This window comes from Phoenix dactylifera, chromosome 6 (assembly GCF_009389715.1).
Source record: "Phoenix dactylifera cultivar Barhee BC4 chromosome 6, palm_55x_up_171113_PBpolish2nd_filt_p, whole genome shotgun sequence".
Lineage (NCBI taxonomy): Eukaryota > Viridiplantae > Streptophyta > Magnoliopsida > Arecales > Arecaceae > Phoenix > Phoenix dactylifera.
In genome coordinates this window covers 1426568-1449571 of record NC_052397.1, presented here as the reverse complement: position 1 = coordinate 1449571, position 23004 = coordinate 1426568, and the positions used below count along the sequence as shown (strand labels likewise).

Below are 23004 nucleotides of genomic sequence, written 5' to 3'. Positions count from 1 at the left end.
GACATTCAGAGACCCCGTCGGCCCTTTGAGAAAAAGATAATGTATTATAGAGATTCTAAGGAGCCAAGCCATGTTGAGCAGCAGGCTGCCCGGACCTACCCCTACTGTAATCACAACATATTTTGACCTAAACAAGTTGCTACAATGTAATCACAACAAATGAGCATTAAAACCTAATTAGTGGCATCTTGCCACAGGCCATTTTCATGGTACCCACCAGTCAATTTTATTCAGAATACTAAGAAACATGCAAGTTCTTGCCTCATAACATCTGCTCCATCACCGATTAATGGTTCTACCATTAACATTCACGTACAGAGATAATTATGAGATATACCAAACTGAGGTATAGGGTCATTTACAAAACATGTGGAGACCAGTCAATCCAACAACCGACTAGTTACCTATAACAGATGAAAATTAGAATATTTACATTATCCTATAAAATAAAGGCGAATGTGGAGATGACTATTATATCTCAGCACTCTTGCCTGTTTTCACATTCCTCGAAACATTTTATCCATTCTTTTGGGGCTTTATGTTCTTTTCAGCAACCATCATGGCAGCGTTAGGCCGAGGTAATACGCCTCATCAAGGGCCACGGTACCTGCGGAAGCACCCCAGACATCCTTGAGGCTCATCAAGAGGAATCATACCTCCACCCTTTGATGTGTCAATTGCCTCCAACATTGCCACCACCTCATCCATCTCGGGTCTCTTGTCAGGGTTTGCATCCCAGCATCTCCTCATCACATTAGCGAGAGAGCTCGGACAGCACCGTGGTATCTCGGGCCTCAAGTTCTGCAATTTCAGAGAAAAAAGTTCAATTTTCCTCTTGTAATGCTCCTATCCTACATGCAGTAGAAAGAATTGTATACCTGCCGCACAACTGCTGATGTAATCTCTGAGAAGCTGAGATCAGGATAGGGCATATCACAACAGTATATTTCCCATAAGCAGATACCAAAACTATATACATCACATTTCCTGTTGTAGGGACTGCCATTGAGCACCTGCAGTCAGTTTGGATAGACACAGTCACTGCTGATCGTAGTAGAAATTTATTTTCTAGGATCTAGCCAGATGACAATTTATGGGACCAATTGCGGCCAGTGTTTTGGGTCACTTTATGCCGAGATCACGAGAACCTCAAGTTGGTAACTGTGACAAAGATTATGCACCTTCCATGCTCCACTCTGCCACTCATATTAACCATATGTTCTACAAGCTTACAAAAGACATGGTAGAAGATCTTTTTCTTTTTCGTTTAATTTTGTTCTTTTAAAAGTTAACACAGCTGCAGTAGAATTCAAGCCACCACTCCCCAACAGGAGAGTCGGCTCTAGCAATCAGTATATAAAAACTATCTCTGCCTATTTTCACCATTTACATTGAAAACCCAACTTCTTGGACTCATCTGGCAGTCATCTGCCATCTGCTAAGCCATACTAACAACAGAAGTCCTTTATAAGCATGTGTGTTATGCCACATATCTAGCTATTCTATTCTTGTTACAGAGAAAGTGCCTTATTAATTTTCGACTCCCAAAGCATGCATCTTATCGAAATGGTCTGTTGTAAACTGAAGTAAAAAGACCGTTTATGTGGCATCAAGGCAGGAAAATATTATTCCGCTGTATACTTAAAAAGAGCTGAAAATTGTTCTAACTAATGTTAGCCCAAGCCAATGAGATTAGCAAGTAAAGATTTATAAGTCATGAAGAATAAACAATTTAAGCAGCTGAAAAATGTGTGAAAGATAAAATGGCAGGGGAAGAGAAAAAAATAATATTTGCACAAATATATCCACTTTAAAAGAGGATGGTTACCTCTGGTGCCATGTAACCAAGGGTTCCTGTCTCACCCGTCATGTCATTGGGGTTTTGAGCTTCGACACGAGCAACACCAAAATCAGCAATTTTTACGGTTCTTGTCCTATCAAGAAGCATATTCTCTGTCTTCACATCTCTGTGAACAATCTTCTTTGAATGAAGATAACTCAACCTACAGAAATGAAAGCACATTGCTTAAAAGTGGTTAGCCAGCAAGCAGCCTCTAAAAGGCTGAAAACACTGAACAAGGTAATTAGGAACCAATAAGCTTTGAATTCGGAACTGCAAATGAAATTCAAATAAAGATATACTTCAAGAAACAGCACTTATCAAAGAAAATAAGCTAATGCTTACCCTCGTGCAAGATCAAGAGCCAGTTGGATAACAACTTTAAAGGCTAGCTTTTTTCTCCGATTTTTTATCAGATATGACTTCAATGCACCACCAGGAAGATATTCAACAATGACACAGCATACGTTACTTGGCATACCAAGTTGACCATTTTCTGTTTGTATACTCAGATCTCTTGCACCCATTTTAGCCCCTATAAACTGTAAAAGAAGTTTGAAAGGAATGCCAATAATGTTGTTGAAGAAAATTTAGTGAAAAATATTACCAAACAAGTAGAAGCATGGTCAACAAATCAAGCAAAAAAAGATACTGGCATTTTGTATTCAAATTTGGGGAAAAAAAATTAATGCAGGTATTGGATGCCTTTTTGATCAAGGTCATATTCTATGATATCAAAAGATAAACTTTTGAATTTGCAAAATTAAACAATAGCTGTAAAATCCTTAAGGACAATTCCACATATGTGTTATGCAAACAGAGAACACGACAAACTCTTGGACACAATGGTGATGCACATATTATGCCCTTCTCAAGTTTCTTAGATATGCAGATCCATAACTAGTTCAAATAAGCTTGTCAAGATGTTGTCTCTAAATCTGTGGCTATACGCTAGATCTGACATCTTGAAGAAGAGATGGGCAATGACTCAGATATCAAAGTTAAATATAACAACATACCACAAACTTGTGTGGTGAAGATCTGAAAATAGGTTGGAGCAATGGAGTTAATGAATATTGAGCATAGCGTATGCCAAAAAAGTTACTACCAGACCAGTTACATTGAGACGTATCAATTAGCAAGGTAAATTTGGAACATGATTGAGCCAATAATTAGAAACTAAGCTAACCTCCACAAATGATACCAAGGAAAAGCGTTTAATACATGGAATGCCATACGGGCCGGTACGTACCGGTCCGGTCCTAGACCGGTACCGGAACCACAAAAAAATCGGAATTTTCCGGTTTTTTAGCCGAACCGGCCGGTTCAGAGCCTGTACCGACTGGTGCCGGCCTCGTACCGATGCGAACCGGCCGGTTCGCACCGGTATGATTTTTTTTTTTTTAGAGGCGCTGTGGTTTTTGAAACCACCGCGTACCGGCCGGTACGTACCGGACCGGACCAGTACCGTACCGGTCCGGCCGGCCACCGGTACGCCGACCGGTACCGGTACGGCGGACCTTGGTTTAATATACTACACAAATTACTTTATGATTTGGAAACTAAACAACCTTTCCAGATTGAAAAAATTAAAGAGTAAAGAGAATAAAAAAAAATTTAATTCTTTCTCCTCGAACACAGAATATATTGCAAATCTTTATTCAATATGCATCATGCATGTAACTTATCCTCATCTCAAAGAAGGTGAGACCGCACCCTAATAATGAACATATAAAATGGTGCAGGCAGAACTGTCTTAAGATTGGTTCATGACAAGGACAACACCAATTATCACTCATAGAATTGCAATCAACAGCAATGGGGATTAGCCCCTCCTATGTTCATGTTCAATGGTATTTTCAACCAGAGCAACACATATGTCAATTGTAATAGCAAGGGAAACATATCCCACATGCATACAATGTGCATGAAAAAGCATGCTCCCTCTTCACAATAGTACTCATACTTCCAGAATTAAGATAAGTTTGTTGAATAAAAGACCATTGGATCCAATAAAGATTCCACATGATACTGCAGCAAGAGAGAGAGAGAGACCAAAAAGAAAAGTGGAGATAGATCGGCAAAAGAAAGGATGATAAAAGGATACAGTGTTTGAGAGAATCGGGGATAAACTACTTGGACCCATTATAAACTTGATGTGGGTTCCCTTGATATTTATCAGAGGAAACAGAGAAAATACACCTGTTAGGGGTCAACCAAAGGTTTGCTTATTATTTTAAGTATAGTCTTTAAATATGGGTCCAAATTTGTAATGGATATTTGCAAAGTACGCCCAGTGGCTTGCTAGTATGCGGTGAAAAGAAACTAACACAAATTAAAACCAAAACTTGTTACAACTTTCTAGTGAATCAGCATTTTGATTCCTATTATAGGTGTCAGGCATTTAGATTTCAGCTTTCCTCCAACAGATCCAGAAGTTATGCAACAATTTACAGAGTAACAAGTATCTTTTTACCTATGAGATTCCTAGTCAGTTTCATGTATAGCATAAGATAAAAAGCTGAAGCTGTCAATTGTAACTCTCATTACTTCAGAAACGTGCTCCACTAAACTGACAGAACCAAGATTTGAATAGACTAAGGATCAAGGAGAAAGGCCAGTCAATACTCGAAAACTTATTGACTTTCAATTTTTTTATATTACCCAACTGATTTTTTTTATTTAATTTCGAATTGCATCTATCATCAGTAAACTATTTCCCAAGATAAACATGATACTTGCCATGACAACCAACGAAATTACAATATATAGCGAAAAGAAAACAATTGTGTGATAGAACTATGTGATGTTGACTGAAGTCTAGTTACAACATGGTAACACTAATATGTGATAAGAAATGTACCTTAGTTACATTGGGATGATCAAGCTTATGCCAAACAGAAACTTCCTGAGTAAAGGCTGTCCTAAGCGCAGCAATTTCAGCTTCTGTCCTGTGCCCCTCCTCACCCCAGTCAAGCAACTTCACTGCAATACAAGGAAACTATGAGGCTAACAATACCTAAAAGAACAACACCACTTTCAATATAAAAAGTTCTTCTAATAGCTCAATGTCAAAAAAAGAAGAAATCCAGGTGCAATTTTTGCACATAGTTAGACTTCTATTCGGACAAATTAAACTGTGGTAAAGGGGGAAAAAAGAAGCAAGAGGATGTAAGTTCTGTAAGTTGCCTTTGGCAAAAAGGTTCAGCCAGATGGTGCATGTGTCAATATTTGCCTCTAGTTATATTCATGTGCATAAATGAAGGTGAAAACCTACTCGATATTTTAAACCAGGTAAACAGGTAATGGAGCATGCCAGTGAAGTGGCAAAAAATGCAGATTAAAGTACATTAATCTGAAAAGCATGTGAATATGGATAAAAAAGCTAAAACTACGCATCATGTAGAAGCTTTCTATTAAAACAAACGGCAGAAAGAGGAACTACAGCTAGTTACTTAGTCTAAACTAACATAAGTCCAGTTTGAGTGGTAAAGGAGAATGATGCAGGTATTGAAATTCCACAGAAGCCCAATAATAATTCAGAGGGAAAAATGTTGAACTTAGGTTTGAATTAGATGCTCATTTATCATTATTTGTTTAACAAGAGAAAAACGGTACAGGCAATGAATGATACGTAAAAAAATGTTCAAGTCGGCATAAGGCACTACAAAACTCAAATATTTGCCTTACTGGGAATATATTTAAGAAAAATGAAGCAATTTCTATTTTATGTGGAGCTTAGTTGCACGGTAAACATGAGATGCTTCAATGGAAATAAAACTACATATCACGAAACAGAAGACATCGGTCGATTGAATTTTAATTCCAAATCTGATTAGTAAACAAGTTCCAGACTTAGCTCGAATGTCTTTAGGGTAGAAGTAAGCTACCCGTGAAGTTTGTTCCATAGTCACAATTTCATAACAATAGGATGACTGGAAGAGTTACAGAGAAACAGTGATTGTCACAGCTGTGTCAAGGAATTGTACTTATTTCGCAAATGGATATTAAGAGCAAGTTAACAAGTGACTACTGCAATTCCTGAATCATGTTCAAGAAGAATGTATAATTAACTACAACTTTATACTGTTTGGACCCTGGCTTGCTTGCTTCTTAAGGGAAAAAAGACACTTCAAAGGTGATGGATTCAGCAAGTAATTTTGACTTTTGAAACACAACTTTCAAAATCAGGTTGTGAAAGTGATGGCTTCAACATCAGGAGTAGATACAAAGATATTATGTACAAAGATAATTGTATTCTAATGGGTATGTTTAGAAATTTGAAAAAAAAAATATAGAATAAATAATAATATCAGGTTACTGCATGTTGTCGACCATAGCATCATCATGGTTATTTTTTCCTTCAACCCCTTCCCCTGAAATGTGGCTTTTTGCAGCTAGTTGGTGCTTTTTCAGTAACATTCTGGCTTTCCACCCTTCAACTTTAGGTATCACAAGACAAATAATGGCAGCACACCAGGATTTAATAAGTCGTCAGTTGGGATCACATGAAAGTTCAAGAGAAAGAAGCCTACTCCAACAAATATCATGGAAAGGACCTAACCAAACCCGTGAAACTCACGGGCCTCCATCAGGACAATAACTATGAGTTGGGACCAGTAACAACTGCAACTGGAATGTACACAAATCTAAATGAGGTGTCCTACAGACACAAATCAGAAGTAATAATGGATAGACCAATAGCCCGTTTAGCAGGGAAATGCACCTTCCTTCCGTTTTAAACTTGTCACTAGATTCAGCTGACAGATAGTATACAGGACATCAAATAGAAGGAATGCAGTGTTAGATGACTTGGAAGAACAACAGTTGGCAGCATTCCCTTCAGGGATTTTTTTTTTTTCCAGAACAAAAAGACCAAATTAATCGGAGGAAACTAAAATATAGAGTCTCTGAAGTGATCGCCTGAAACAAGATTACCAAAAAAAGGACCAAATGCTCATTGATAACAGGTGAAAAAAAAAACTAAACTAAAACTATCCCTCCCCCAACTCCTCCTGGTACAATCATATTGGTGATTAAGAGAAATCCCATCGAAAAACAAGATATAACAAGCTACCCTCTCAATGAGAGAAGAACGCAAATGTGTATCTTAAAATAGAAGAAAGGAGAGATTTTTCAGCATTCAAACCAAATCACAGGCATAATAATTCCAGAAGAGAACAAAAATGGGCATCCAAAATCCCCTTCTTCTCGTCGTCTCGGGCTCACCTGCGACGTCCTGGCCGTCATAGACCCCACGGTGGACGGTGCCGAAGGTTCCCCGGGCGATAGCCCCCTTTATAACTAGCTTCGAGGTGTCGATCTCCCATTCCTCCCTCTCCCTCTCCCTCTCCTCCTTCTTCTCTATCGTCCGTGCCCGGCTTAGATGCCTCTCGAGATGCTCGTCCAGGCTCTTCAGATCGATCTGGTCCGCCCGAACGAACCCATCTCCCCCTCCTCCCTTCATCTCTCTCTCTCTCTCTCTCTCTCTCGCTCTCGCTCTCTCTGTCACTCGGCTCAAGAGGACAAGAAGAAGAAGGGGGAAAAGGTGGAGTCTTTGGTCTCTCTCTGGCTTCAAAAGAGCAAGAGAAGGAAGCCAAAAAGGTGGAGTCTTTGGTGGCTTTCTGCTCTTCTTGTCTCCTCACTTCTTCGCCTATTTATACCTTCTACAGTGAATGCTACTAATACTCCTCTTCCCTTCTCGCTTCTTTTTTCCTTTCCCTTCTTCCCTCTCTCATCCCTTCCCCCGTTCCTCTCCCTTCTATGATCCATGTGAGCACATGGATCTTTCTCTCTCTCTACAGTCACTCCTTTTATGTATGTATTCTCTCTCTAGAATCTATCTATTTATGGAGCACTTTCTGAATGCATGGTCACGAGACTCAAGCAAGCTCCCATCTTTTTGATTTTTTTTGGGGGGAAGATTCTCACCTTATTTTCCTTTCATATTTCCTTGTTCCTTTGATTTGAGGAGGTGATTTTTGTTTTTTTTTGGGTGATAGATTTGGGAAGGTGATTGTTTATCTTGGAATGCAAAGATTGTCGAGGAGAGCATGTACAAGCTAATGAATTAATGGGTCTTCCGATCCCCTGTAATACCAAAAATAAGGGGGAAAAAAAGCTGATTAATTAATGAAGCTCCTGTTGCCTTTGTGAGGCTGACTAATTCTATAGCAGTGTTATTAATGATCATGCACAATGTTCCCCAAAAATATCATGGACGGTAAAAAGGAAATAAATTAACTCTACAGTATCTAATAACAATTCTATGATTTGGCCAGGATGTTATTAGAGAAATAGTGATTTTTCTTTGGTTGGTTCATGGTTCTTTATAATGGTAGAATAAAATACAATTAGCTGAAGTCTCCTACGCTCTCGAAACTAAAGTTTTTGGATAGGTTGTATGTATAGGTGGAGAAGCTAAAGAAAAGAGTCCATATTTATAAGGAAAGTATTTAGAATTGGGAGGTATTATAGCTTTATTTTGAAAGAACTCATTATTAATCATTAAAAAGAAAAGATAGGTTTTTTTTTATTTTGGTGAATAGATAGACTTTTATTTCATTTTCACAGTTGAGAACAGTTGAAGAGAATATCCACAAGGATAATCAACCCTATCTTTGAACATGATCGCAATGGTCCCTTGCATATCTACATAAAGAAAAGGCAAGATTTTCTCCCTTATAGTAAACCCTAGTCTTATTCATAACGAATGGAGCCAGTAAATATCAATTTTTTATTTAAAAAACATATTTTGGTTATGTTTGCTTGGAATAGCACGCTACTGTTTTCTTGAGCAAGCGGGATCTGCAAGTTAGAGAAATAAAATGCCCATGTCCTCACAAGAAAAATTAAAAAAAAAAAAGGCCTTTTCCTCTCGCTTTCTCTCTCTCTCTCTCTAAAAATAAATTAGAGGAATAAAAGATCACATGACATAGACCTTGGATTTGATGGACCCGTAGCCATTCCCTTGGAGCCGTGCGAGGGTGATGATTCGCCACTTTTCAGAAGACCTTGCCCGGAAGGGCTTGATGATTCGCCACAACAATAACAACTAACTGAGAGGCTATGTTCTGTCGAGAAGCCCGCACAAATAGGAATTTTAGATGTGCAAATCAAGTTGAGTGTCAAAAATTTATCAATTCAAACCTGACATATTTATTAAATAAATTAAAAATTTAGGTATAAAATAGATAATCCGATCTTCCTTATATAACCTGTTTACTAAATAGGTCGAGTCAGATTAAACAAATTAAGTAGGTTTTTAGCATAATAAGTGAATTTAGACGAGTTAAATAGGTTAATTAGCACATAAATGAGTTAAACATGTTAAATAGGTATTATATAGGTTAAATGGATTAGGCCATAATCCAGCCCGATTATTAAATAAGTCAAAATGAATTAAAAGGTCTGAACATGAATTCAACCTATTTAATAAACAAGTCAATATAGATTGATTTATTTATAATCCAAACCTATTTATGTTAAATCTGAACCTACTGAAACCATGTAAATTGTCACTCCTAAATGGAAGTCCGATTGACTTTCGAAACAATAGTCATGCACACATGAAACTGTTTCATGCTATATATCTTGTTGGTGCTTAAATAGAAGCATGAAAAGTGTAGCTGAGTTAATTATGCTTGAAATTAAACTGTAAATTTATTCTTCTTTTGGATGGTTGTTATATGGCAAGAGATTTTTTTTTTTTTTCACAACTGAAATCACTGTCACGTTACTTCCAAGGAATCTTCAGGGACTTTTATTTGTTGCCGCTTCGGTCGTGTTTTAGGGTATTGGAGGAGTTTCACGCTTCTGACTCAAAAAGATCATAGCTTCAAAGGGCGGCCATTCAGCTTTTTTAATGTCACTAGATGGTTATAATTTTTGCCTCATTCTTTTGCTAAGAACGCTGTCAGATTGGATACAGGTAGGTAAATAAGTTTTGCCACGTTCTTTTGCCTAAGAATGCTGTCGGATTGGATTCAGGTAGGACACCAGCAGGCAACACAATAGAATTGTGTACATGCTTGCAGCCCTTTCCATTTTTTCCCTTGCATCTCTGTTTGGCTAAAATGCTTGTGTAAGTTGTTCAGGTGACGATTGGGAATTACCAGGATGAATGCTTGTTCTTATGTTGCCATGTAACATTATACAATTCGAAATCCATAAACTGCAAATGAGTTGCATTCCCAAAATGCATCAACGTTACCAAATATATTATTTCTAAAGCAGCTGGAGCTTCACGGTTGTCGTGTGAATGGATGGGACTGCATCAGTAACTTGGGTAAACAAGAGGGAATAAAGAATAGGAGGCCATAATCTAGCAATTCCAGAATTTTAAGGATACTGAAAAATAACCGTTTAAAAAGGAGTCAGATTCATAGTGAGAAAGATGGTTTCCTCAGACCTCATCAACTACTAAAGATGCGAGATTGTCATGCTGATAAGATGGTCGACCATACAAACAGGCCTGAAATTTTAAGGTGTCCAAATTACTTGGTTATCTTACTGCCATAATTCATCTTATAGGAAACATTAAGAATCCATGAAAAACATAAGTCACATTTTACTAGCTTTTCCAACCATTAACCCCTCATCCACCGATCACTATGTTAGAAAGCCAAATCATTGTTAATCACCAGCCAAGTGCTGTTTGTGGAGTGATGGATACAATACTCATAACTTAGTTCACCTTAACTCAATCAAGTTTTTGATCCAAAACTGATTGAGATTGGCAACATGAATCTTTTTTTTTCCATTCCACTTGGTTTAGGGTTAGTTCACCTTAAGATCATTTATTATTTGCAGTTCACATAATATAGGGCTTTTGAATCCACCTTCATCACATCAAGACTTAGATCTCCCAATGATGATGCTCAACTGCACATCTCAGTTTACCATCATCATTTTTTCGTTGAGACTTATGGCTTGAGATTTCACCCTTATATGTCCAAACAAGTTGCACTTGTTGAGACACAAAAACTACAGGCAGTGCTACAAATATACTTGTTTTATTGCTATATGAAAAAAAATGCATTTCCCCTATAAAGCTTACCAACCAATATGGAGATATAAATGTTGCACCTAAGAAGCCATTCCTTTCCATGTAAAATGAGAGGAGACCTGTGTAACAACGCGCAAGGACTGAAGAAAAGCAAAACATAACAAGGGAACCATTACTTGCGATGTCTCTTCTTCTCTGGTGTCTCATGTACTTGTGTTTTGACCCCATATATTTTCAATTGGAAGTTTTCAAAGGCCTCCGAAATTGCTTCTACCTATAATAATATTGTATAGCTGTAAATTAATGTTTCAAAAAGTGCAAAGATTACAAAGATTTCAAAATAAGTAAACCATATATTTCACTAACCAATTCAGGTTTCTTGGCATACACCCTCACTATCTTGTCTTGACAAGATGCAGGCAACAAGTGGCTGATGCGATCATCTGAGATTGTAAATTTCTTCTCACTGTCATAATCCTGGTAAAATAATTTTAGTGAGATGGATTAATGATGCTTCCATATGGCATAAGAACCGGTAGCCGGTAGGGTTTCTCAAGATCACATGAAATCACTATTGTCCTCCAAAAGTAATGCACTTAACCAAAAATACTTACTGACAAAGGAAAGACATACGGTAATTACATTAATCAGTCACAAGGCAAAAATGTTGGCTTGGACTTAAATAATGCAAGTAAAATTAGCATATTTACATTTTTTCTGAATTATTTGTATTTCCATCTGATCCTATCGATTATTATGTGTGCCTCAATGGCGAAAGCAGTCGGTAATCAAACCTTAACACCATCTTTGTCTAGATTTTTCCCAAGTCCAGGAAAATTTTGTAGAGCTGTTCTCTACTTGCATGAGATTAGAATGTCACAAATGGGGTAGAGTTTGAATATGATTGTGAGGACGACATTTCTCTAAGATGGTCATTCCGTGGTACTTGAAAAAGCCAGGATGTGTAATATCAAAAACATTAAACTGCTGCATCAATGAAATTCGCACAGTTTACGACTGCAGAGATTGTTTACTATGTTATTTTCTTAATGACATGGTAATAGTGTTATACAACTTACAGAAACAACAGGAGAGAATTTGAGGAATGCAGTTTCTCACTTGCAAACAAAATATTCAAGAAACACCAAACATTCTTTATAGTACTTTTGTCAATACAACTTTTTTTCCCATATCATACTGAAGTTTCAGCTTACATACATTTCCAAAAAAAATTCGACAATGATTAGGTGGCCCTCTTATGTGAAAATCTCTATGAAAGATAATGATAACATCAAACATACAAAAAGAAAAATTGTATTGACCCTAATTAAGGTTCAGATAAAAAGAAGATGGAAAACAAAATTTAGTTTGATACTATTTTATTATCTAATACAAAATATGCTTAGATGAAAATGATTAGATCATCAAGCAATTTCAATTTTAAAAGATTATCAAATAGGAATTCATGTAATTGTACAAAAGCATGTGTCAAGGAAAATGCTTTTTTCAGTTATGTATAATTTGATGAATAAATCAGCACGTTTCCTATGTATTATTCTTGGTAAAGCCCACAGAAATAGTACTTCCTGCAAATAGATATAATGAGATACGTTTCCTCTGTAAATATAAGTTTAAGCTGGTCTTCAGATGAGAAAATTTATTACCTTGAAGAAATTAATGCTGCATAGAGTACATGTGCAACCCACAAAAGGAAGCCATTAGTATCTGAACAAGGGAGTGTGGAAATCATCAGCTATAAACAAGCATGTGCAGAGTACCTCTCAAGAGGGTTATCCTTTCCACGAGTCAAATCAATCCTGACATTGCTAACAACAATATCCTCTTCCTTTAGTTCTATTCCATTAGCTTTCTGCAAAGATAATGCAAACTCTAGTTAACCAAGAAAATGATATTAAACTAGCAAATCAGTTTCATAAGAACTTGGACCACCTGTGAGCAAACAATATCCTGTGAAGTGACGTCTTTGAAATACTCTAGTTTATCCTTCGGAACAGCATACTCGTTGCAGAACTACAGGAACATAAAAATATGAATTGCTAAAAGTCATTCAACAAGAACCAAACGTACAGTAAATGAAAACATCTTAATAAATTGCAGTACAAATGTGATTTACTGATGACAAAATATTTCAAATTTTATACAGCATAAAGGAAAAAATGACATGATCACTAGAGTGGTGAAGCATATGATTATGCCATGAAAGGAATAGAATGTACAACACAGAAGACAGTCAAAATGTTTTATCATTTGACAATACATATATGGGCCACAGCCCAGCATGATGCATCTTATCATATTGTACTTTGCAGTTGCAGCGATCAGCGGAAAGAGAGACACAACTTTGTCCTCAAGTCCATGAAATCACAAAGATGTAGGAAATCCTAGCTGTTGGCCTAACAGGAATAGAGCACACATTTTATGCTTGCCTTCTACAAGTTCTCTCTTCAAGTTTCATTAGCTAGAATTCAACATATAAAGCAAATCCCTTTTCCATACAAACACATTGTTATACCCAGAGGTATGCCCTAATAGAAACTACACGTAGTATGGTACTTGGGCTGTTTCAAATCTTTAAAACCGTAGGCATATCACAGAAGTGAACAAATGATGTTGAAACTGAAGCTGGCTGGAGGGAAGGTGTAGAAAAACTTTGAGCATACAGGTTGCTACCTGATACAAATCCCTCCGACGAATCCTTCGGATTATATCCCTAGATTCCTTCAGCTGTTTCTTGTCAGCTGTTTCAATGGTTTTCAGTATTGTATCATCTAACTGCAAGTCAAAAAGATGGATAATCTTAAAATATTGTAAAATATGAATAGATGGTTCCAAATATAAGGATAAAATATAACATAAAAGTAAAAGGAACCTTCCAAAATTGAGCTGGGTCAAGAGTAAAAGAAGATATTTTTAAGTAGCCATCTGCTGCTAGAAGTGCATCTACAAGCATGAGCTCTATAGCCTGGAGATGAAGAGTTGTTAGAAGGCAAAAATTGTAAAATAACATTTATTTACATACAAGAGGATTGCTACCTTATGAACAAGACTATGAAAGATCCAATGGTACATGTGACCGAGTATGGGGGAAAATATCCCATGTAAAACAACACATTATCATAGCTATCCCTCAAATACTTGGCAAATAACTCTAAAAAAGTTTGCCATGAATGAAGAAACACTGAAAGTGCGGGATCACATAAAGAGGCATGCAAACTGTAATGTAAATTTTAGGCAAAGCAAACATCAATGCAGGATAATTATGAAGAACATGCCAAAGTAGCAAAGTTCATTGGTTTTTAGCAAAAACATTTTGGTTGCATATGGAAATATAAACCTCCCACTTGGCAGGTAGATGCCTAAGGCTATAGTGTCCACTGTGTACACTTGTACACTTGGCCCTGGCAATCAAATGCAAAATCATGTCATGCTTCTTAAATCTTAATTTTTTCAAGCTATAAGAGAATCGATTAGACAGGCGTGATCAAGGTCAGCAGAGCTGTCCCGAATCGGATGGTTCCGGCCGATCCAAGCTGTACAGGTGGCTCACCGGTACGGTTCTGGTAACGAAAATGAGATCCGTTGCCGGACCCGGAGAAGGAGAAGAAAAGAGAGAGTAAGTGAGCAAGGGAGAGGTTGGGACACTGGCAGAGGCCACAGGGGGCCGGCAAAGGCTGCGGCAGGCGAGGCCGTGGCCGGTTCTCCTGTTTCAAATGAAACAGGGGTCCGGCCGCGACTTCAAAAAAATTCGCGATTTTTAAGTAAAGTCACTTCACTTAAAAATCCCAAATTTTTTAACGTCGCGGCCACTTCTCCTATTTCAAACGAAACAGGAAAAGCAGTCACGACCTAACTTCCTGCGGACTCGGCCGGCCTTCGGCACCCTCCTCCGGCCACCATCCTTCTCTCCCCCTTCTCTCTCTCTCTCTCTCTCTCTCTTTTTCTCCTACAGTACTGTCCCTCTCTCGGTACAGGCCCGGCACGGTCCGTACCGAGTCGTGCCATCGGAGAACCAGTACGGTGCTCAGTACCGGTTCCTCTGACTTGGGCGTGATGGTGGTAGAATGTAATTGTCAATATAGCCATCTCGGTAGGCATTAGAGAAAACTGAAATGGAGAAAGTGGAAAGGAAAAGGGTGATGTAATTGCTTTGCAACAAAGGATGATGCTGCCTAGACAATAAGATCATGGATCGAGTTACAGATTGTGAGATTCCTTTGGATTTATTTTAAAAAAATAAAAAGAGAAATATGGAAAATCATCAAATATGGTCAACAAAAGAGATAGTAATGCATGTAGTCTGTCATAAAAAGCAATAACCTAATATACACGAAAACAATAAATTGATATATGTGAACCATTATGGTAAACATGAAACAATATGGCAGTTAGTTGTCGTGAAAAAAAAAAGAGGTGTATGCATGTGCAAGCATGCTGCTCACTCTCGCACACAAAGAAAGGCTGTTTTATGTATGTACTAGACTAAATAATTATAAAGATGTAATTGTTAAAAACATGTATATATTCCACACACCTTTACTTTTGCATGGGTATAGACAGTTCTGTGAAGGTCAGCACGCGTTGCAAATAACTTGTGGATGGTAAGATCTGTGCCAGAAATAAGTAGAAGCATAATCCCAAGTGAAAATGCAACAGATCCATACATACATGCATACAAATATAAAATAGACATTTGCATGCATAACATATACTCAATAAGATACTAACATTCTTTAGCTGGATAGCATATTTCATTATCTATAACACGCATGGCTTCCAACAATCTGCAGGACACAAAAAAGTTAAAAAGAAGGGTAGCAGAATCCTCTAACTAAATTCTTAAAAGCAATAAATTCCAAATTTGGGAGTATATCCTTTTCCAACATGAATAAAAGAGGAAGAAACAACAGTGCTTCAAATTCCGATGGGTGTGCTTGGTTCATTTCCATAAACTCAAAGTTGCATTGCCAACCAGCGACACATGCATCTGAACACTACATAATTCTTCTTAATTAAAATATTTCACTTGACGTTGCCCAACACTTCTACATATGCATGCAAAGTCACATAATTCTATCATGTTCTTCTGAGCATAGTCACAAGTTCGGTGTTTGGCAATAATTTGGCAAAATTGAAACTCTCAGAATACCCTAAAAAGGGCAGATTTGGCAAAAAGTTCTACAAGGGCGGCCTAGGGCCCGAAGCTGTTTCCGTGTTTCAAACCTGTGGCCTCTAAGTCACAATGGAATAATCTTACCATTGCACCAAAGCTCGCCCTCTAGGTTGGCAGAAGTTCTAGAGTTCAGAAAATAAAAATGATGATAAATAAATAACAATCCAAGAATAATTATTTAGATGCAAAAATGACAAACACATAAATTCATGTCAATTTATATGCTTGCATGTTACATCTCTAGGTGCCAAAGAAATCTAACTTATATTATTCCAAACCAGAAAGCAAGAATTTAGGATTTCTAAATATAAGAAAGTAAAGAGAGTACAAAATCACTTCTGATTTGACTGTGCTGAGAAATATTTGACGGTATAAAATAGCAAAGTCTAGCATTTGAGGAAAAAGAAAAAAAAGAAAAAAGAAGGATGGTGAGAACTCCCTTCACAGAAGGAGATGCCTAAAGGAACAAATCATTGGCTGCGACACCGAGAAGAGGCATTTACATATGTATTCCTTTAAAATATTCATAGATTTTACTGGACATACATCTCATCCACTTATTAACCCACCTCATCAATTCATTTGCAAGACCTAATTATTTTAACTTATTACACTTCCCTAGGCCCCAAGATGTCTGTAATTTATTTTCATTTCCTGCGGGCCAGCCACATGAGCTGCAACTCTATATTGTGCAACAGCTGAGTGCCCTCACAATTCAAATTTTTGCAATTTATTCACAAAATTCATAGTTTTCATGAATTTTTTGCAGCCCTTCCCCTAACAATTGAATAATACCAAGAACAATTTGTCCAGATCTCAAGTTATGAATAATTCTCGACTGTGTGCAATAAAGTCTGCTAATATTGCAACTGTGCTTCTGAGACCAGTGCCAGCAAAAGAGATTCACCTTAATCGTTAAACAAGCCTTAAGCATTTAAAAAAGATATACATATTTTCCTTAAAAATCCTGCTTCATCCATTAATAGAATGACATCTGCTTCATGAAAATGGTGTGCATGGGTTACTCTACTACCAAATTATCACAGGAACATGGAATGGTTCAAGACATACCTCTGGAACTGGAAATTGCAGCCAAGACCACAAGCCCGGCAATCACGGATAATATAATCAAACCTGCTTTAAAATGCTTTTAGCACAATTAGTACCTTGAAGGATAAGAGTGACATGATTACAGGATACGGACAAACTGAATATTGTCCATACACTCCCTTACTTGTCAACATCTATCCCATTGCGACCATTAGCCACGATATCATACAGAAATTGTTTCTCTTTTGAACTCTGTGTAGTAAAAATTTTTGAATCATAACAGAAAAGGAAAAAATTGTTACAGTACATGTAATCTTTTTAGTGAACAAAGTGGGCCAGCAAAAGGACAAAGAACTTACTCTTGCCAGGGCAGTCTTAGAGCTGGCAGTTATCATTTCCTGGAAAAATTTTCCAGATGATGTTTATAAGTACGATTATGCATCCCCAAAGTATTTCACGGCAAATTATCACATAAACTCTTATGAACAAACATGGATCACAATAGTCAAGCAAAAGAGATATGCATGCAAGAAGTGCATAACACCTTAGATAAAGCCCCTTTGCATGAATATAATTTCTGAAAGACAGAAAGAAGCCTAATTGCCCAAAGAATTGAAGAAGCAAATAAGCATACATGTGCATTTAAATAAAAAGAATTTATCATGGTTTACGTAAGGTGTGAAAGAGTAGTGGCTACTTCTTCCATAGTTAAAGCAAAAAGGAAATAGGTGGACCGTGACAAATCATAAATAAATATCAAAGCGAGGTTTTTGAAGCAGATATATAGAAATGACAAGAATAACACTGGATATATAGAAAGGCATATATTTTAAATCTAATGTGAATATGCTCAAAAAGAAAGTGCACTAACTATAACCTTATGAATCCAATAGAATGCTTTCTGCTCAATTGATAAGATAATTCATTATTCCTACTTGTCGACAAATACACTATCATATTAACAAGGCCATCCCTGCAAGCTGTCTGCAGTCAAATGAATCTGCCCGTGACCAAAAAAAGCCTGGTAAGAATTAGTTGGTCCCCATATAGTCGAACCAGTGAGAGTTGCTTTTTTTACTTACATATGCATGAAATTTAAGATTAAAAATCAACAAAGAAAAGTTGGCAAAACTACATAGTTTGGCCAACTTTGGTGCATTTTGACTATAAGTGCTTTAAACTTGTTTGAAACTATGCATTCTAATACCTTTAAAGCAGTTAATAAAGACAGAATTAGATCTTGAGGATTGTATATTAATAATCAACGAGAATCATGTTTGCTGACCATAAATTAATCGATAGATATTATTTTTCCCAACTTCATGTTCTCAAAAACAGAAGAATGTTGAGTGAAAAAAATCATCTTACTTTCACTTTTCTAAGGCTGTTAGGGTCAATTTCAATGTGGTGTTCATCAACAATATAGTCCACCAACTGCGCCGACATTTGCTCATGAGACCTAAAAAATGACAACCATGAGTTTAAAACCAAATAAAGAAAATGAAACAATACATTGTATATTCAGATATTTAATTGGTGCCAGTCATACACAAAGTTATCATGGTGAGCATCTTAATGATAATAGACCAAACACTGGTTCCTTCATTGTGAACAGAACCAAGCCACAAACAGAAGCTAGTAAGAAAAAACAATTTCATCTTGTTTTATTTAATGGCCAAAAGTCAATCAGAAGCTCTCTCCTCTGGCATGATAATAAAATGCATGTCAATGAAAGTTTGGTGATACTTTCAAGGACTTAATAAGCTTTAAATTTGGAGAATTGGAATTTACATAAAGAAATGGAATTGAAAACAAGATAGTATAAATGCAATATTAAAATTAACTGTAACTGAATTGCTCCCTGAAGGTGCAAGGTCAAGCATTTTTTTCTCTCATTATTAAGAATATATTGCCACAATAAAAGGTGATAGAGTCAAGTGCAGCTGAATGAATAAGTGATAGAAATTAGAAAATAGGACAATGGAAACTTGGAATATCTTTACTCATGGATAACATGGCATGTTTCATGCAAACTGATTACAACTGTCTCCAAATGAAGACAAGAATATAAGGTATACAAATTTGAATAAACCCTACCATAGAATTTCTGTTATATTAATTCTCTGACCTTCAACTCTTAAATCAAATTCTATGAAATAAGACTATGAGAGTATGAGAACATCTTGTATAGTCAGTTCAAGGTATCTGCTGGACTGCAAAGCTTAGAAAGACATTGAGTAGAACTTACGGCTTTTAAAATAAAGACTGGTAGAAATAAAAATTACCATTCTGATCCTGGAAGGACCCGAGGAAGAAATTCACGCTCAAACAGGTGACTGAAAGGTCCATGGCCTATGTCATGCAAAAGGCCTAGAAGACACATCAACCACAGCAGAAATTATTTGACTGATCAAAACAAATTGATCCAAAGAAAATCAGTTACCTGCAAGTTTCACCGTTTGCATATCAAAATGATCTATATCAAGCTCCAAACCCTGTATACATGACAAATGTCTCAGTGGAGTTCCAGAAATGTTGATATTCTGCTATAAGGAAACCAACTAATTTTTTTTTAAAAAAAAAAAACTCAGACTTGGTAGGTTTGAAGACAACGAACAGCCTCCCCAGCAAGCCAGTAAACCCCTAATGAATGCTCAAATCGAGTGTGCACTGCGCCTGGATAGACCATGGATGTAAGACCTGAGATGCATAGAATCTTTATGCTTGGCACATGTCTTGTCAAAATAATAAGAACTTTCTGACTACTGAATCATTCTATGATAGGATATAGTGACCAAATGAGTAATCCACATTAAAAAAAAACATTAGAACTGGTAACAAATTTATATGGAGCCATTTCTTTTTTGTCATTATGTGATATCATATATGATGCAAATATCAACGTACATATATAAGACCTACCAAAATAAGTTCCATGCAACTATTGCTAATATTAATTATTTATATGGATGATACAAAAGAATGAAGCCCTACTTACAGAATAACTTATTGCCTCTGTAACTATACATTTACTATATTAGATAATTTTAAAATATTGTTTCCTTATAATATATATGTTATTATTTTTTAAAAGACATCTAATATACTATTGTTAGTTTATACATATCACTTAATCTGTTCCTGACATGCATTACAACTATATTATTTGACAAATATGTATCTATAACAACCATGTTCTTATTTTTGTACTCTTAACTATAATAAAAAGCCGCTATTGAGTCTTTGGGTCTATCAAAATTAAGGCTGTATATTTTGCATTATTTATTGCAATCTGAAAAAATTATATTATGGCATATCAAAAGTTACTATGCTATAAGCAAATTGTAGCAATCTAACTAGCATTTTTGTCATCTTGAGAAGTGCAAAATCCAAATTAATTACAATAAACCAGGTGAACTTGGTTTCATCTATGTTGTTGCAAGATAATGGGCTCACTGCTAATAGGATGAAGAAATGACTTGCTGCCAGAAGACCTTAAATGCATATCAGCTTTTTTGGATAATTTTTTTATTTTTTTAATTTTTATAATTGATATTTTTATTTATATAATCGATTAATATGCTGCTTCCTTTCCTGGATCAGAATATGTATTATTTCAGCTACAACATGCACTTATTAGATGATGCTTATATCATAGATTAGCAATTGTGAGTAAATTGTATTTTAACTCATTTCAACCAGACCTTTCGCAACTGAAATAGCCTTTTCATTGTATATTTCTTCTAGTACCGATACAAAAGCAGAAATTTTTCTAATCATCATTATACATTTAATCAATGACTGAAACAACTAATAAAACCTTTTGGTCATACATAAATTTTGAACCTAAGAAATTATAACAACTTACAACAGATCATGTCCCTACGATGAAAGACCACACAAACAAGCAAGGAAACTTACCAAGTTGTTTTAGATCCCGTAGCCTGCATAATGTTATAAATACAAAATCAGCATTAACCTATTGAATTCAGTTAAAGAATCAAGTATCATGCATATTGACAAGTCAAGCTAACCTCTGAAACTGTTCAGTGTCTATGAACTTCAAGCTCAGCTGCAATTATCCAACAGAAAATTAAACATCTAGTTGCTGCAAAGTCAACAATCTATGAAACAAAAGAAGCTTTACCTTAACAAAAAATAAGTATCCGTAATTCATAAGATGAGAAAAAAGACAAGATAATTACCACTCTAATGGAATTCTGCTCATAACTTCAGAAAGTATTGTTAACGCACATATGAGCATATAAATTTCTTGCCAGAAGTACTGAAATCTCCACATGCTGAATAAATTAACTAAACTTACTAGCCAAAACTAAGATGAAATGTATGACCAAAAAAATAAATTTGAGTAAGCATATGATCTCTTTCAAAAACCATCAAACTACAAATTCTTTGCACTGCAAAGGGAAAAAAGAAAAAGAATAAAAATTAAAGGTAGATTCTTCACATGAAGCATTTAAATTATGAGCCAAATTTTTCAAAATTTACCATCAGAAACTAAATGCACTAAACTGCAGAAGATTAGCTCGAGTCTCCCCCTATAGCTAAAAATTTCGAATATTCATACTCCATGCATATTCTAAAGACGCAAATTTGAAAACACCTGGAGTAGATAGCTCATACTTCATATCGCAGAGAGCAGGAAGAAAAACAAAGGCGGCAAGAACAGAGTTGAAGAATGAGTTTTCCATGAAGATCGAGAAGGACAGAGGGTTGGGTTATGAGAAGAAACGATGGTAAAGGACATTCTCTTCAGACATGAAAGACCTCCAGCAGAGCAAGAAAACGCCAAAAGAAGTCTAGAGCGCCATCAGAAAAGCAATCTTGAGAGACAAGTACCAAACTGCAAGACAAAAAACCTATTTATCCAGCCAACTTGGATGTCAACGTTGATGAATTTTCCACTAACTCCACAAGTGTCCAAACCCAGGAAAGTATCGCAAGACAAGGCATCAGAACCAGAATAGAAGAAAACACAACTTAAGAACAGCAATAATAACAGTTCAGAAGAACAGGTAAAAAGATGCAGAAAAAAGTAAAGATCGTGCATCATAATAGAAAATTTCAGAAAAGTCAAAAAAAAAAAAAACAGAACATGGAAAAATCAGCATCCAGTTCGAGTTCTTGCAAATAGAGCACCAACCAAATCAAACTACTCTGACATCACAAACCCCAGACGTCCAATCCGCGAAAACTCCAGGAGACCCAAACGACAAGAAACCACCAAAGAAGGCATCAAAATCGAGCAAGAACCAATTTCATGGCGACGTAACGAGCAAGAATCCAATACAAACGGATCGGAGCTAGGTTAGAGCCTGTACCGGATCAAGCGAGATGTTCCCATGGACGTTATCGAAGACGTGCTTCAAGAACCGGCGGTCCACCATCGCCCCCGGGCTGAACAGCGCCGGCGGCCGCACCGACATCGACACCCCTCCTCCTCCTCCTCCTCCTCCTCCTCCGTTGCAGCACTCCCCCATCCCTCTCCCCGACTTCCGATCGGCGGAGAAGAAAGAGATAATACTAAGACGTTAGGGTTCTCGGTGTATTTAGGGAGTCGCGCGAGGGGATAGGAATGGGAGCGATCTTTCCCTCTTCCCTCCCTTCTTGACGGTTAAAAAAGAGAGAATGATTTCTTTTAAAGAGGCGAAGGTGGACGTGGGAGGGGGATGTATTACTGGAGAGAGAGAGAGAGAGTGCGGGATTTATTATGAAGTAAAGAGAGCACTAAATTGAGAGATTGAATGGAGGGAACGAAAGGATGAGGTTAGAATAGAGGCAAGAAAGGGCATCTTTACTCTTTAGATGGAGATTGAAGGATCAAACAAATGGAGACCACTTGTCACATTTTCCATGCTTTTTGAACCCCTTGGTGGGTTTCTTAAGTTCACGTAG

General features: G+C 36.8%; 2 protein-coding genes across 6 annotated transcripts; both read right to left on the bottom strand.

Moving 5' to 3' along the window:
* Positions 1-207: 207 nt before the first annotated feature.
* LOC103701974 (serine/threonine-protein kinase STY13-like) lies at positions 208-7947 on the bottom strand. Its single transcript, XM_008784214.4, has 6 exons — positions 7070-7947; positions 4704-4825; positions 2186-2382; positions 1829-2003; positions 879-1013; positions 208-801 (listed from the first exon to the last, which is right to left on the bottom strand). The coding sequence occupies exons 1-6, from the start codon at positions 7305-7307 to the stop codon at positions 592-594; spliced, it is 1077 nt and encodes a 358-aa protein (XP_008782436.1). The 5' UTR covers positions 7308-7947; the 3' UTR covers positions 208-591.
* Positions 7948-10713: 2766 nt separating this feature from the next.
* LOC103702057 (deoxynucleoside triphosphate triphosphohydrolase SAMHD1 homolog) lies at positions 10714-22908 on the bottom strand. 5 transcript variants are annotated; one of them, XM_039127064.1, is made up of 19 exons: positions 22431-22908; positions 21123-21160; positions 21010-21032; positions 19682-19788; positions 19532-19583; positions 19374-19440; positions 18457-18547; positions 17448-17486; positions 17273-17340; positions 17110-17175; positions 15594-15649; positions 15400-15473; positions 13738-13830; positions 13539-13640; positions 12798-12878; positions 12626-12717; positions 12512-12527; positions 11214-11324; positions 10714-11121 (listed from the first exon to the last, which is right to left on the bottom strand). In XM_039127064.1, the coding sequence occupies exons 1-19, from the start codon at positions 22587-22589 to the stop codon at positions 11020-11022; spliced, it is 1437 nt and encodes a 478-aa protein (XP_038982992.1). In that variant the 5' UTR covers positions 22590-22908; the 3' UTR covers positions 10714-11019. The 5 variants fall into 5 exon arrangements, with proteins under 5 accessions (XP_038982992.1, XP_038982993.1, XP_038982990.1 ...); XM_039127065.1 differs by having other exon boundaries at positions 19374-19458; positions 19682-19764; positions 22431-22907; XM_039127062.1 differs by having other exon boundaries at positions 19374-19458; positions 22431-22906.
* Positions 22909-23004: the final 96 nt, after the last annotated feature.